This window comes from Hyperoodon ampullatus, assembly GCF_949752795.1.
Source record: "Hyperoodon ampullatus genome assembly, chromosome: 14".
In the NCBI taxonomy this organism is placed as follows: Eukaryota; Metazoa; Chordata; class Mammalia; order Artiodactyla; family Ziphiidae; genus Hyperoodon; species Hyperoodon ampullatus.
Genome location: NC_136927.1, coordinates 58940415 through 58956037, shown reverse-complemented (window position 1 = coordinate 58956037; position 15623 = coordinate 58940415). Strand labels below are relative to the sequence as shown.

The 15623-nt window shown below is 40.3% G+C and overlaps 1 protein-coding gene across 1 annotated transcript in view; it reads left to right on the top strand.

The window, feature by feature from the left end:
• ATRN (attractin) overlaps nucleotides 1-15623 on the top strand; it is a gene marked incomplete at both ends in the record, with an annotated part of 171753 nt that overhangs the window by 66670 nt on the left and 89460 nt on the right. The window contains 4 exons of the mRNA XM_079718684.1: nucleotides 899-1142; nucleotides 1879-2062; nucleotides 3065-3219; nucleotides 13854-13938. Coding sequence (XP_079574810.1) covers nucleotides 899-1142; nucleotides 1879-2062; nucleotides 3065-3219; nucleotides 13854-13938 — 668 coding nt within the window. The remainder of the gene's footprint in view (nucleotides 1-898; nucleotides 1143-1878; nucleotides 2063-3064; nucleotides 3220-13853; nucleotides 13939-15623) is intronic.

Sequence of the window (15623 nt, the reverse complement as noted above, 5' to 3'; positions counted from 1 at the left end):
TACTAAGCTAGAAACTCAACTCTTCCACTGTTACTTCTCATATTATGTGATTGAAATAGCTATTTAGTGTTGGGTTTTTTTCTAATCTTTTTTATTGTGGTAAAGTATGTATAACATACTTAGCCATTTTTAAGTTACAATTCAGTGATAGTAATTTCACTCATAATGTTGTGCAGCCATCATCACCATCCATCTTTGTAATTCTTTTTTTTTTTTTTGCTTTGGTTTTATTTTTCATCTTTGTAATTCTTTTGATCTTGTAAAACTGCAACTCTATGCCCATTCAGCAATAATTCCCCATTCCCTCCTCCTGCCTGCCCCTGGCAACCACCATTCTACTTTCTGTCTCTGATTTTGACTTCAGTGTTGGTTTTTAATTGGGGGAAAACTTTCTAATGTGGGGGGTATATAATTGGCTAAGTTATAAGTGGAAATTAAAGTTGAAACTACTTTAACCCGAGAGATTTAAATGGATTCATATTCAAACTGGGATATTATGATTGTGATACTAAATGGTTAAAAATTAATCTAGTGTAGGTTAGCTTTTACGTTCATTAGCAAGCTTAGCCAAGGATAGCGACATTACAATGTAACTGAGTAATCATTTTCATTTCCCTGTTTTTTAGTTTATTTGAACTTTATTTTTCCAAGCCATTTTATATTGTAAAAGATCTTGTGTGAGGAAGTCCAAGAAAAGTGGCAAAGTATTAGGGATATAGGTTAGATTTATTTTATTTTGTTCTTTCTACATCCTTTTCCTAATAATTCACTGAAAGGTGCTTTTCACTAACACTTTTTAAGCTAAGAATAATATTGAGGTTTTGAACTGTTCCTTTTTCTGTGTTTAGATTTGACCCTTTTGATGTTTTTTAGAATTTTGTTTACATTTTTTCCCTAGGATAAAATTTACATGTATGGAGGAAAAATTGATTCAACAGGGAATGTGACCAATGAGTTGAGAGTGTTTCATATTCATAATGAATCATGGATATTGTTGTCCCCTAAAGCAAAGGAGCAGTATGCAGTGGTTGGGCACTCAGCACACATTGTCACGTTGAAAACTGGCCGAGTGGTCATGCTGATTATCTTTGGTCACTGCCCTCTCTATGGATATATTAGCAATGTGCAGGAGTATGACTTGGGTACGTATATTTTTTTCAGTGAATCGTTTTTGAATGAATGTCAGATTTAAAATTTTATTATTATGACTGTTTAACAAAATTCAACCTAACATTGACCCAGTACTTGATCTTGATATACAGTTAGCATTGATGAATTGCCAGTGAAGTTTAGATTATTGATGCTGCTATGTGGTATATATTTGTTACTGTCAATTTGGCAAGGAGCCAAAAATGGCACTAAACGCTATGAGTGTTGAAAATAAAATAAATAAATAAAAAGGGTTTGAAACAACAAATACTCTGAAGGAAAAAAAAATATTTGAACAGCCCTTTAGAGATTGGTTTAATGGAGCATGATTTCCCCTTAGTATATAATCTTTCCTTTGGTTAAATTTTATTATATTTGTTTTTGTGGATGTGGATGATATTTTAAGAAAGTAGGCCAGTAAAGTACGTCTGCAAATTGGTCCGTAAAGGTCATGGGGAATTAAGTGTTCAATTGAGGGGGAGCTGAGTCTTTTAAATTTAATGTAATTCTTTTCCTACATATTAGAACATCAGAACATTTAACAGGTTGAAGTTTGGCCACCTGGATTTGTTACAAGTTTTAGATGGCCTTCCTTTAAAAATAAAATGGTTAAAGAAAGTTACATGTATCAAGTCTCCTGAAATCTTTTCTCTTGTCTTAAGCTAATTGGTAATTTTAACTATTAGGAGGAGCCTGCAACGTTTGCCTTTAACTGTTTGCCCTTTCCAGGTAAGAACACGTGGAGTATATTACATACCCAGGGTGCCCTTGTCCAAGGGGGCTATGGCCATAGCAGTGTCTATGACCACAGGACCACGTCCCTGTATATTCATGGAGGCTACAAGGCTTTCAGTGCCAATAAATACCGGCTTGCAGATGATCTCTACAGATACAATGTGGACACCCAGATGTGGTGGGTGCTTTTTCTTGAGCTTTCACTTTAAGGTGGGAATTCTGGCAATTGCTGGGAAAATTGTGCTACATTTTTGTTTTCAGGCTTGCAGATAATTCTCTTCATCATTGTAAACAGAAATTGTGAAATAAGCAGAAGGTAATAAAGTAGTAGTATCTATAATTTTGTAGAAGGTTGATTAGGACCTTGGGTTTTTTTGGGTTTTTTTGACTGTTTTTCAATTTTCATACACTCAGTACCACTGTAAAATTATAGCTCTTCAGAATCCTAAGGAATAAATTGTTCTACATAGCTGAGTTTATGCACACTGTTGTAATTAAGTAGAATATATCCACTTTTTAACCTTTTCTTGTTGACCAAGGTGTTATCATTAGGGTCAGTTACTGGCATCATTCCATGAAATCATCAAACAGAGGTGGTCTCAGTACCTAAAAGATTAGAGCTGTCCTCACTCTACTATATATTGGTCTATATAAAGTATGCTAATCTTAAAAAATGTAAAGCAAATTTGAGTTATGAAATAATGTAATTATAAAGCAGTGGTTTCTTTTCATATTTCCTTACATATTTGAGACCATGCTGTGGATACCATTTTACATTGTCTGTCATTAAAATTGTCATTTTTAGTGACTGGTAATACCCTATCATGTGGGTATCCTGAGCCCATACAGTTGGAAGTTTTGGTTTCTAGCTCTTGTCTTATTAATAAAACGTATGTAAGCTTCCATCCATATTTCACATGATATCTAGTCAGAAACTGGAATTATAGAGTATGAACATAGAGTATGAACATTCTTAAGGCTCTTATATCAAAATCCACATGCGTCTTTCAATTTTACATGTTTATTGTTGAGAAAGTTACTTATATACAGAGAAAAATCTAGAATTATTTGCACACTTGGATCTGAAGTTAAGAAAATGGTTATGTTTGTATTAGCAAATAGATGATAAATATTCTAAAGAACTAACCTTGTATTTATTATTTTTAAATAAACTCAAAAGGACTATTCTTAAGGAGAGCCGATTTTTCCGTTACTTGCACACAGCTGTGATAGTGAGTGGAACCATGCTGGTGTTTGGAGGAAACACACACAATGACACATCCATGAGCCATGGAGCCAAATGCTTCTCTTCAGATTTCATGGCTTACGACATTGGTAAGTTTCCCAAAGCCATTTTAGCTTTTTTTTTTTTTTTGCGGTACACGGGCCTCTCACTGTTGTGGCCTCTCCCGTTGTGGAGCACAGGCTCCGGATGCGCAGGCTCAGTGGCCAGGGCTCACGGGCCCAGCCGCTCTGCGGCATGCGGGATCTTCCTGGACCGGGGCACGAACCCGTGTCCCCTGCATCAGCAGGCGGACTCTCAACCACTGCGCCACCAGGGAAGCCCCATTTTAGCTTTAAGAATCTTTTTTGTCTGTAAGCAACGTTTTAAAAGAAACAAAATATTTCTAGTTAAAAATGGTCAAGCTATGAGAATGGACTTGAGGATATGGGGAGGGGGAAGGGTAAGCTGTGACAAAGCGAAAGAGAGGCATGGACATATATACACTACCAAACGTAAGGTAGATAGATAGTGGGAAGCAGCCGCAGAGCACAGGGAGATCAGCTGGGTGCTTTGTGACTGCCTGGAGGGGTGGGATGGGGAGGGTGGGAGGGAGGGAGATGCACGAGGAAAGGGATGTGGGAACAGATGTATATGTATGACTGATTCACTTTGTTATAAAGCAGAAACTAATAAAAAAAAAAAAAAGAAAAAAAAATGGTCAAGCTATTTGAAAGAGGTCCAAATGGAATTTTTTATGTTAATTTGACTGATATTGTAATCTGTTAAAAAGCATTACTTCTATATTAAATTCTTTTTGAAGTCCCTCCTTTGATGAGTTGGGGTGATTGGGCTCTCCTGTGTCACAGATAAAAACCTTACATAGTAATATGTGTTATGTAGTTGTGACCACCAGCATTGTGTTCAGTTGGTTTAAGTTTAACTTTATCTTATTCCCTTGAAACTGGTTTCACACATTCTTTTTTATTTTTTTTATTTTTTTTTTATTTTTTATTTTTTATTAGTTTCTGCTTTATAACAAAGTGAATCAGTCATACATACACATCTGTTCCCACATCCCTTCCCTATTGCGTCTCCCTCCCTCCCACCCTCCCTATCCCACCCCTCCAAGGGGTCACAGAGCTGATCTCCCTGTGCTCTGTGGCTGCTTCCCACTAACTATCTACCTTACGTTTGGTAGTGTATATATGTCCATGCCTCTCTTTCGCTTTGTCACAGCTTACCCTTCACCCTCCCCATATCCTCAGGTCCGTTCTCAAGTAGGTCTGTGTCTTTATTCCCGTTTTACCCCTAGGTTCTTCATGACATTTTTTTTTTTAATTCCATATATATGTGTTAGCATACGGTATTTGTCTTTCTCTTTCTGACTTACTTCACTCTGTATGACAGACTCTAGGTCTATCCACCTCATTACAAATAGCTCAGTTTCGTTCCTTTTTATGGCTGAGTAATATTCCATTGTATATATGTGCCACATCTTCTTTATCCATTCATCTGATGATGGACACTTAGGTTGTTTCCAGCTCCGGGCTATTGTGAATAGAGCTGCAATGAACATTTTGGTACATGTCTCTTTTTGAATTATGGTTTTCTCAGGGTATATGCCTAGTAGTGGTATTGCTGGGTCATATGGTAATTCTATTTTTAGTTTTTTAAGGAACCTCCATACTGTTCTCCATAGTGGCTGTACCAATTCACATTCCCACCAGCAGTGCAAGAGTGTTCCCTTTTCTCCACACCCTCTCCAGCATTTATTGTTTCTAGATTTCTTGATGATGGCCATTCTGACTGGTGTGAGATGATATCTCATTGTAGTTTTGATTTGCATTTCTCTAATGATTAATGATGTTGAGCATTCTTTCATGTGTTTGTTGGCAGTCTGTATATCTTCTTTGGAGAAATGCCTATTTAAGTCTTCTGCCCATTTTTGGATTGGGTTGTTTGTTTTTTTGCTATTGAGCTGCATGAGCTGTTTATAAATTTTGGAGATTAATCCTTTGTCAGTTGCTTCATTTGCAAATATTTTCTCCCATTCTGAGGGTTGTCTTTTGGTCTTGTTTATGGTTTCCTTTGCTGTGCAAAAGCTTTGAAGTTTCATTAGGTCCCATTTGTTTATCTTTGTTTTTAGTTCCATTTCTCTAGGAGGTGGGTCCAAAAGGATCTTGCTGTGATTTATGTCATAGAGTGTTCTGCCTATGTTTTCCTCTAAGAGTTTGATAGTTTCTGGCCTTACATTTAGGTCTTTAATCCATTTTGAGCTTATTTTTGTGTATGGTGTTAGGGAATGATCTAATCTCATACTTTTACATGTCCCTGTCCAGTTTTCCCAGCACCACTTATTGAAGAGGCTGTCCTTTCTCCACTGTACATTCCTGCCTCCTTTATCAAAGATAAGTTGGCCGTATGTGCGTGGGTTTATCTCTGGGCTTTCTATCCTGATCCACTGATCTATCTTTCTGTTTTTATGCCAGTACCACACTGTCTTAATTACTGTAGCTTTGTAGTATAGTCTGAAGTCAGGGAGCCTGATTCCTCCAGCTCCGTTTTTCGTTCTCAAGATTGCTTTGGCTATTCGTGGTCTTTTGTTTTTCCAAACAAATTTTGAAATTTTTTGTTCTAGTTCTGTGAAAAATGCCAGTGGTAGTTTGATAGGGATTGCATTGAATCTGTAGATTGCTTTGGGTAGTAGAGTCATTTTCACAATATTGATTCTTCCAATCCAGGAGCATGGTATATCTCTCCATCTATTTGTATCCTCTTTAATTTCTTTCATCAGTGTCTTATAATTTTCTGCATACAGGTCTTTTGTCTCCTTAGGTAGGTTTATTCCTAGATATTTTATTCTTTTTGTTGCAATGGTAAATGGGAGTGTTTTCTTGATTTCATTTTCAGATTTTTCATCATTAGTGTACAGGAATGCCAGAGATTTCTGTGCATTAATTTTGTATCCTGCTACTTTACCAAATTCATTGATTAGCTCTAGTAGTTTTTCGGTAGCATCTTTAGGATTCTCTATGTATAGTATCATGTCATCTGCAAACAGTGACAGCTTTACTTCTTCTTTTCCAATTTGGATTCCTTTTATTTCCTTTTCTTCTCTGATTGCTGTGGCTAAAACTTCCAAAACTATGTTGAATAAGAGTGGTGAGAGTGGGCAGCCTTGTCTTGTTCCTGATCTTAGTGGAAATGGTTTCAGTTTTTCACCATTGAGGACAATGTTGGCTGTGGGTTTGTCATATATGGCCTTTATTATGTTGAGGAAAGTTCCCTCTATGCCTACTTTCTGCAGGGTTTTTATCATAAATGGGTGTTGAATTTTGTCGAAAGCTTTCTCTGCATCTATTGAGATGATCATATGGTTTTTCTCCTTCAACTTGTTAATATGGTGTATCACATTGATTGATTTGCGTATATTGAAGAATCCTTGCATTCCTGGAATAAACCCCACTTGATCATGGTGTATGATCCTTTTAATGTGCTGTTGGATTCTGTTTGCTAGTATTTTGTTGAGGATTTTTGCATCTATGTTCATCAGTGATATTGGCCTGTAGTTTTCTTTCTTTGTGACATCCTTGCCTGGTTTTGGTATCAAGGTGATGGTGGCCTCATAGAATGAGTTTGGGAGTGTTCCTTCCTCTGAAATTGTTTGGAAGAGTTTGAGAAGGATGGGTGTTAGCTCTTCTCTAAATGTTTGATAGAATTCGCCTGTGAAGCCATCTGGTCCTGGGCTTTTGTTTGTTGAAAGATTTTTAATCACAGTTTCAATTTCAGTGCTTGTGATTGGTCTATTCATATTTTCTATTTCTTCCTGAGTCAGTCTTGGTAGGTTGTGCATTTCTAAGAATTTGTCCATTTCTTCCAGGTTGTCCATTTTATTGGCATAGAGTTGCTTATAGTAATCTCTCATGATCTTTTGTATTTCTGCAGTGTCAGTTGTTACTTCTCCTTTTTCATTTCTAATTCTACTGATTTGAGTCTTCTCCCTTCTTTTCTTGATGAGTCTGGCTAATGGTTTGTCAATTTTGTTTATCTTCTCAAAGAACCAGCTTTTAGCTTGGTTGATCTTTGCTATCGTTTCCTTCATTTCTTTTTCATTTATTTCTGATCTGATCTTTATGATTTCTTTCCTTCTGCTAACTTTGGGGGTTTTTTGTTCTTCTTTCTCTAATTGCTTTAGGTGCAGGGTCGGGTTGTTTACTCGAAATGTTTCCTGTTTCTTAAGGTGGGATTGTATTGCTATAAACTTCCCCCTTAGAACTGCTTTTGCTGCGTCCCATAGGTTTTGGGTCGTCGTGTCTCCATTGTCATTTGTTTCTAGGTATTTTTTAATTTCCTCTTTGATTTCTTCAGTGATCACTTCGTTATTGAGTAGTGTATTGTTTAGCCTCCATGTGTTTGTATTTTTTACAGATCTTTTCCTGTAATTGATGTCTAGTCTCATAGCATTGTGGTCAGAAAAGATACTTGATACAATTTCAATTTTCTTAAATTTACCAAGGCTTGATTTGTGACCCAAGATATGATCTATCCTGGAGAATGTTCCATGAGCACTTGAGAAAAATGTGTATTCTGTTGTTTTTGGATGGAATGTCCTATAAATATCAACTAAGTCCATCTTGTTTAATGTATCATTTAAAGCTTGTGTTTCCTTATTTATTTTCATTTTGGATGATCTGTCCATTGGTGAAAGTGGGGTGTTAAAGTCCCCTACTATGATTGTGTTACTGTCGATTTCCCCTTTTATGGCTGTTAGTATTTGCCTTATGTATTGAGGTGCTCCTATGTTGGGTGCATAAATATTTACAATTGTTATATCTTCTTCTTGGATCGATCCCTTTATCGTTATGTAGTGTCCTTCTTTGTCTCTTCTAATAGTCTTTATTTTAAAGTCTATTTTGTCTGATATAAGAATTGCTACTCCAGCTTTCTTTTGATTTCCATTTGCATGGAATATCTTTTTCCATCCCCTTACTTTCAATCTGTATGTGTCTCTAGGTCTGAAGTGGGTCTCTTGTAGACAGCATATATATGGGTCTTGTTTTTGTATCCATTCAGCCACTCTGTGTCTTTTGGTGGGAGCATTTAGTCCATTTACATTTAAGGTAATTATTGATATGTATGTTTCTATTCCCATTTCCTTAATGGCTTTGGGTTCGTTATTGTAGGTATATTCCTTCTGTTGTGTTTCTTGCCTAGAGAAGTTCCTTTAGCATTTGTTGTAAAGCTGGTTTGGTGGTGCTGAACTCTCTCAGCTTTTGCTTGTCTGTAAACGTTTTAATTTCTCCATCAAATCTGAATGAGATCCTTGCTGGGTAGAGTAATCTTGGTTGCAGGTTTCTCTCCTTCATCACTTTAATTATGTCCTGCCACTCCCTTCTGGCTTGTAGAGTTTCTGCTGAGAGATCAGCTGTTAACCTGATGGGGATTCCCTTGTGTGTTATTTGTTGTTTTTCCCTTGCTGCTTTTAATATGATTTCTTTGTGTTTAATTTTTGACAGTTTGATTAATATGTGTCTTGGTGTATTTCTCCTTGGATTTATTCTGTATGGGACTCTCTGTGCCTCCTGGACTTGATTAACTATTTCCTTTCCCGTATTAGGGAAGTTTTCAACTATAATCTTTTCAAATATTTTCTCAGTCCCTTTCTTTTTCTCTTCTTCTTCTGGAACCCCTATAATTCGAATGTTGGTGCGTTTAATGTTGTCCCAGAGGTCTCTGAGACTGTCCTCTATTCTTTTCATTCTTTTTTCTTTATTTTGCTCTGCATCAGTTATTTCCACTATTTTATCTTCCACCTCACTTATCCGTTCTTCTGCCTCAGTTATTCTGCTATTGATCCCATCTAGAGTATTTTTCATTTCATTTATTGTGTTTTTAATCGATGCTTGATTCATCTTTAGTTCTTCTAGGTCCTTGTTAACTGTTTCTTGCATTTTGTCTATCCTGTTTCCAAGATTTTGGATCATCTTTACTATCATTATTCTGAATTCTTTTTCAGGTAGACTGCCTATTACCTCTTCATTTGTTAGGTCTGGTAGGTTTTTATCTTGCTCCTTCATGTGCTGTGTGTTTTTCTGCTTTCTCATTTTGCTTATGTTACTGTGTTTGGGGTCTCCTTTTTGCAGGCTGCAGATACGTAGTTCCCGTTGTTTTTGGTATCTGTCCCCCGTGGCTAAGGTTGTTTCAGTAGGTTGTGTAGGCTTCCTGGTGGGGGGGACTAATGCCTGTGTTCTGGTGGTTGAGGCTCGATCTTGTCTTTCTGGTGGACAGGTCCACGTCTGGTGTTGTGTTTTGGGGTGCCTGTGGCCTTATTATGTTTTTAGGTAGCCTCTCTGCTAATGGGTGGGGTTGTGTTCCTGCCTTGCTAGTTGCTTGGCATAGGGTGACCAGCACTCTAGCTTGCTGGTCGTTGACTGAAGCTGGGTGCTGGTGTTGAGATGGAGATCCCTGGGAGATTTTCGCTGCTTGATATTATGTGGAGCTGGGAGGTCTCTTGTGGACCCGTGTCCTGAGGTTGGCTCTCCCACTTCAGAGGCACAGCACTGACTCCTGGCTGCAGCACCAAGAGCCTTTCATCCACCCGGCTCAGAATAACAGTGAGAAAAAGTAGAAAGAAAGAATTAGTAGAAGAAAGAAAGAGAGAGGGAAAGAAAGGAAGAAGGGAGGAAAGGAAGGAAGGAAGGAAGAAAGAAAGGGAGGGAGGGAGGAAGGATGGAAAGTAAGAAGGAAAGAAAGGAGGGAGGGAGGGAGGAATGAAAGCAAAAGGAAGAGTGAATGGAAGAAGGGAGGGAGGGAGGGAGGAAGGAAAGAAAGAAAGACAGGAGGGAGGGAGGGAGGAAGGAAAGAAAAAGAAAGTGGAAAGAAGAAGGGTGGGAGGGAGGGAGGGAGGAAAGAAAAAGAAAGAAGGAAAGGAGGAGCAGAGGGAGGGAGGGAGGAAGGGAAGGTAGGAAAAAAAGAAAGAGCAGGTAAAGTAAAATAGAATAAAGTATGAAATATAGTAGCGTTCTTAAAATTAAAAAGTAATTATTGAAAAAAAAAAACACGGACCGATAGAACCCTGGGACATATGGTGGAAGCAAAGCTATACAGAGAGAATCTTACACAGAAGATTACACATACACATTCACAAAAAGAGAGCAGGGGGAAAAATCAAAAATCTTGCTCTCCAAGTCCACCTCCTCGATTTGGGATAATTCGTTGTAAAAAGAGGAAAAGGGCGAGAAGTCTGAAATCTTGCTAAGTCCACCTCCTTAATTTGGGATAATTCGTTGTAAAAAGGGGGGAAAGTCTTAAATCTTGTCCTCAAAGTCCACTTCCTCAATTTGGGATGATTCGCTGTCCATTCATACACTCCACAGACGCAGGGCACATCAAATGGACCGTGGAGCTTTAATCCACTGCCTCCGAGGCTGCACAGAGAGATTTCCCTGTCTCTGCTCTCACAACCCCCGGGTCTCAGCCTTGGACCTGGCCCCGCCTCTGCGCGTAGGTCGCCGGAGGGCGTCCGTTCTTCGCTCAGACAGGACGGGTTTAAAGGAGCCGCTGATTCGGGGGCTCTGGCTCACTCAGGCAGAGGGGAGGGAGGGGAATGCCCTCTCCTCGCGCACCAGGCAACAAAAGGGGAAGAAGTCTCTTGCCTCTCCGGTAGCTCCAGACCCTTTCCCCGGACTCCCTCCGGGCTAGCACTAACCCCTTCAGGCTCTCTTCCTCCCGCCAGCCCCAGTCCTCTCCCTGCGCTCCGACTAAAAGCCGATACCCGAGCCTCAGCTCCCAGCCCCGCCCGCCCCGGTGGCCGTGCAGACAAGCCTCTCGGGCTGGTGTGTGCCTGAGGGCACCGATCCTCTGTGCCAAAATCTCTCCGCTTTGCCCTCCGCACCCCTGTTGCTGTGCTCTCCTCCGCTACTCCGAAGCTTTCCCCCTCCGCCACCTGCAGTCTCCGCCCGCGAAGGGGCTTGTAGTGTGTAGAAACCTTCCCTCCTTCACGGCTCCCTCCCACTGGTGCAGGTCCCGTCCATATCCTATTGTCTCTGTTTATTCTTTTTTTTCTTTTGACCTACCCAGGTATGTGGGGAGTTTCTTGCCTTTTGGGGGGTCTGAGGTCTTCTGTCAGCGTTCAGTAGGTGTTCTGTAGGAGTTGTTCCACGTGTAGATGAATTTCTGATGTATCTGTGGGGAGGAAGGTGATCTCCGCGTCTTACTCTTCCGCCATCTTCCTCCGGCCCCCCCTCACACATTCTTGATGTAATACTTGGACAGCGATTTTTAAAGAATTTGGTGTGGTAATCTACTGACCAGAAGAGGGCAGTATTGGTTCATGCAAAACAGATATTAGAAATTCTTTAATATTTATCATATATCATATGATATAAATATAAGTATCATCAGATGTTCTTTTTTAACAGACATTTATGTGCCAGCCACTGAACTTATACATTGGGGATCATAAGAAGAATAAGTTACAGTCCTTGGCCTCATGGTGGGGGAGGCAGAGAACTGAGCAGACAATATAATGGCATTCAGGGTGTTACTTGCTCTGAGAAGAACGTATGAGAGCACCTGTGAGCATCCCTTAATTCATGAGGGGTAAGGGGTACAGTCAGGGAAAGCCTTCTTGAGGAGGGCCATCTAGGCTGGGTCCTAGTACTGGGAAGTTGGCTGGGCCAAGTTAGGCAGGACTTCTCAGGCAAAGGAAGCCCATGTTTAGAGACACAGAGGTGGAAAGAGACCATGCCACATACTTGGGGCCTATGAGTGTTTAGTTTTGGCTGTATTCTAGTAGCACATCAGGGAAGAGTGGCTCTAAGTGGAACTAGAAGCAAGCAGCTGTCTCGTCAGATCTTGAGGGACCTGTTATGTCATGCTGAGGGGTTTGGGCTTTTTGAAGAATCTTACAGAAGAGGTGATAGAATTGTATTTGTGTCTTAGGAAAATCTCTTTATGGCATTGTGATGAGTAGTTGGGAAGGGGCAAGATGGGAGTTAGGAGGCTGTTGATAAAGTCCTGACGAGGGTTTGAGCCAAGACTGTGGAAGTGGCAATGAGGATAAAGAGACACATGTGTTTGAGAATTACTGGGAACCCGAGGATTGTCCCGAGTATGTTTTGAGAGCTGTGACAGCATCCTTATCTGGTATCTGGTGTGGGCCACAGTAGATGGTGTTTTTTACCAAGGCTGGAAATAGAAGTAGAGGGACAGGGTCTGGGAGGAAGTGAGTAAATTGAATTTGAGGGCATGTTCAGCTGGAGATGACTGTGGGACAGAGCAGTACAGAGATCAGTGGGGAGCTGTAGGAGGGGGTGAACTTCTGTAGGGAGCATGTGTCATCAGGGACAAGCAAAGAGCCAGGGAATAGATACATAAAGAAGTCTTAAAGAGAATGGAGATTGCAAAAGCATGTCAGAGAATAGGAGGAAAGTGAGGCAAGACTGGGGACCTGAGAGGTAGCAGTTAACAGTGGCTACAGAGGGATTAAGTAAAGTAAGGACTGGAGAGTCTTTCACATTTAGCAACAAAGAGATCATTTATTACCCTCTGGACATGGAGGAATGATCCAGATTACAGGAGGCTGAGAAGTAATATACGATGAGATGTACACAGTGAATGCTGACCATTTTAATTAAAAAAAAAAAAAAAAAAAAAACCCTTGTCTGTGAAGGGAAGAAAAGGGGTAAGTTGAGTGCCTCCTTGGGCATATTTAAATACTGTGGTAAAAGTCAGGTGGGATAAGAGGAAGGGCTCCTGCCACACTGGTTTTAGGGAAGAAAGCAAGGTGGGTGGTCAGGAAGCTGTGGGAGTTGATGGCCTCTGTTCTGCATGTGAGGAAGACCACAGAGTTTAGGCTGGGTAGGAGAAGAAAGTGAAAGCTTTTGTTGTCAGGGTTGAATAAATGTCCGGATTGAGTGGAAGAACCTTTGTTTAGTGAGTGTGAAAGTCTGTGTGTCTGGGAGCAGAAGACAGTGAGTCAGAGGTTGGCATGGTTCAGCAGCACCTGTTGGTATTGAGGTCCAGAAGAGAAGTTGCTAGCGTGAATCAGAACAAAGGAAAATTAGTAGATCTAGGGGGTCTAAGAAAGGACCTTTTAAAAATTAGATAAAGTTTGATTTTTTTTTTTTTTTTAGTTTTAATTTTCCACCTGTACATTTCTATTTTAGTTACTGAGTTTGGGCAAAGCAATATAGAGTGAAAAATAATTATGGAATTCACATGTTTTACTTATGTAAGCTTTGAAAAATGTAAAATTTGCTTAAGTTAAAAAACATTCTAGGGCTTCCCTGGTGGGGCAGTGGTTGAGAATCCGCCTGCCGAGGCAGGGGACACGGGTTCGTGCCCCGGTCTGGGAAGAACCCACATGCCGTGGAGCGGCTGGGCCGGTGAGCCATGGCTGCTGAGCCTGTGCGTCCAGAGCCTGTGCTCCGCAGCGGGAGAGGCCGCAGCAGTGAGTGGCCCACGTACCGCAAAAAAAAAAAATCTAGTGGGTAATATTGATAGGCAACAGAGTGAGTGATGTGAATGTGCATTCACTAATTAGAATTGCTATAGAGTCCTACCGTTCTTCCTTGCCCTTCTGTTCTGTTGCTACTGCATTTTACTTCAGAAATAATGATGTGACTAAGAAAAACTGAGAGATATGTTTGTGTTTATTACAGTCTTCTTTCCCAAAGAAAATGCCAGTCTCTATTGATTATGAATGACAGTCCCTTCTGAAATGTGTTTTTCTTGCTCCTAGCTTGTGACCGATGGTCAGTGCTTCCCAGACCTGATCTCCACCATGATGTCAACAGATTTGGCCATTCAGCAGTCTTATACAACAGGTAATTGAAGAAGAAGTGCTTGCTCCTTTTCTCTTGTGTTTAAAATGAAAATGAAGTAAAATATGAAGTGATATTGGACTTACATATTATTCATAGGATTACCTTATCCCGTTGTTTTTTCACAGAATTATGTTAGGTATGAATTTCCTGATCTATATTTAAAATATTTGATGTGGATTTGAATTACTTCTAATGCCATGTTTGTTGACGTAGTTTTGTTAGCATGCCGGAGTAAGCTATGTTTGGTGTTGTCTGAGTGCATGGGACAACAAAAGTTGTGTGCAGTTACTGTCTTAGGCCCTTTGCTATTTGCTATTGTTTGTGGTGCTTTTGTCTGAGTGGTGAAGAAAGATTTGAAAAAAAGGAGAGAGGGCACTTTAGATAAGGGATAAGATATGGGAACAGAGGTGGGGAGATTCTGATGCTTCATATAGGTCAAGTCTGTGGTGCTTCATATATATCAAGTCTTTGGATAATCTGAAGTCTGCACTGCATTTCATTGCATCATTCAGAAGTGCCTGGCTCAAACTAATAGAGCTCTTCACAAATCTGCCCCTGGAGAAGCATCTTTCATATAAGGGAGCTCCAGAGTGGCCATGTGACCTGTACCTTATAGTGTGCTTTACCGATTTTTTCTTTTTTTAAAAAAAATTATTTATTTATTTATTTATTTATTTCTGGCTGTGTTGGGTCTTCGTCTCTGTGCGAGGGCTCTCTCCAGTTGCGGCAAGTGGGGGCCACACTCTTCATTGAGGCGCGCGGGCCTCTCTTGTTGCGGAGCACAGGCTCCAGACGCGCAGGCTCAGTAGTTGTGGCCCATGGGCCCAGTCGCTCCGCGGCATGCGGGACCCTCCCAGACCAGGGCCCGAACCTGCGTCCCCTGCATCGGCAGGCAGACCCTCAACCACTGCGCCAACAGGGAAGCCCAATCCTGAAACTATTTAAATGCTATAATGCCTATGTATATTATGTTAGGATTCCCTTCATTTTCAAAATTTCTGTTGTGATAATGAAAGTTAGATGAGGTAATTCACCTTGGATTAGGAAAGATAAGAAAGCAACCTATCGTGGAGATGTGAAGGAAGAATTGACAGAATTCAAACACTTAGATACTGGAAAAAGGGACATCTTTCACAAAATAAACAGCTGAAATTTAGCAATAAATATGGTTTTACTGTGGGAATATTTGATAGGTATAGATTAAAATGGAAGGATTTTTGACTACTAATTTGAAGTGTTATCTTAAAAATATATATATATTTATTTATTTATTTGCCTGCGTTGGTTCTTAGTTGCAGCACGTGGGATCTTCGTTGCAGCGTGCGGGATCTTTTTTTTATTGTGGCACGTGGGCTCTCTAGTTGTGGCTCGCGTGCTTAGTAGTTGCAGCACGTGGGCTTAGTTGCCCCATGGCATGTGGGATATTAGTTCCCGGACCAGGGATCGAACCCGTGTCCCCTGCCTTGGAAGGCGGATTCTTAACCACTGGACCACCAGAGAAGTCCCTGAAGTCTTATCTTAAATTGTAATTTGATATTTCCTCAGTAAGGAAAACGCTTAAAGTTTTCTAGTAAGTGCCTCTTGATGTTCTTCATCTGAAAAACAGTGGGTCCATTTTGTCATCATCTTGCCTGTGAGTGCCTGGCCTCAGCTGTGTTCATCTTTATATTCATGGTGTTTTCCTA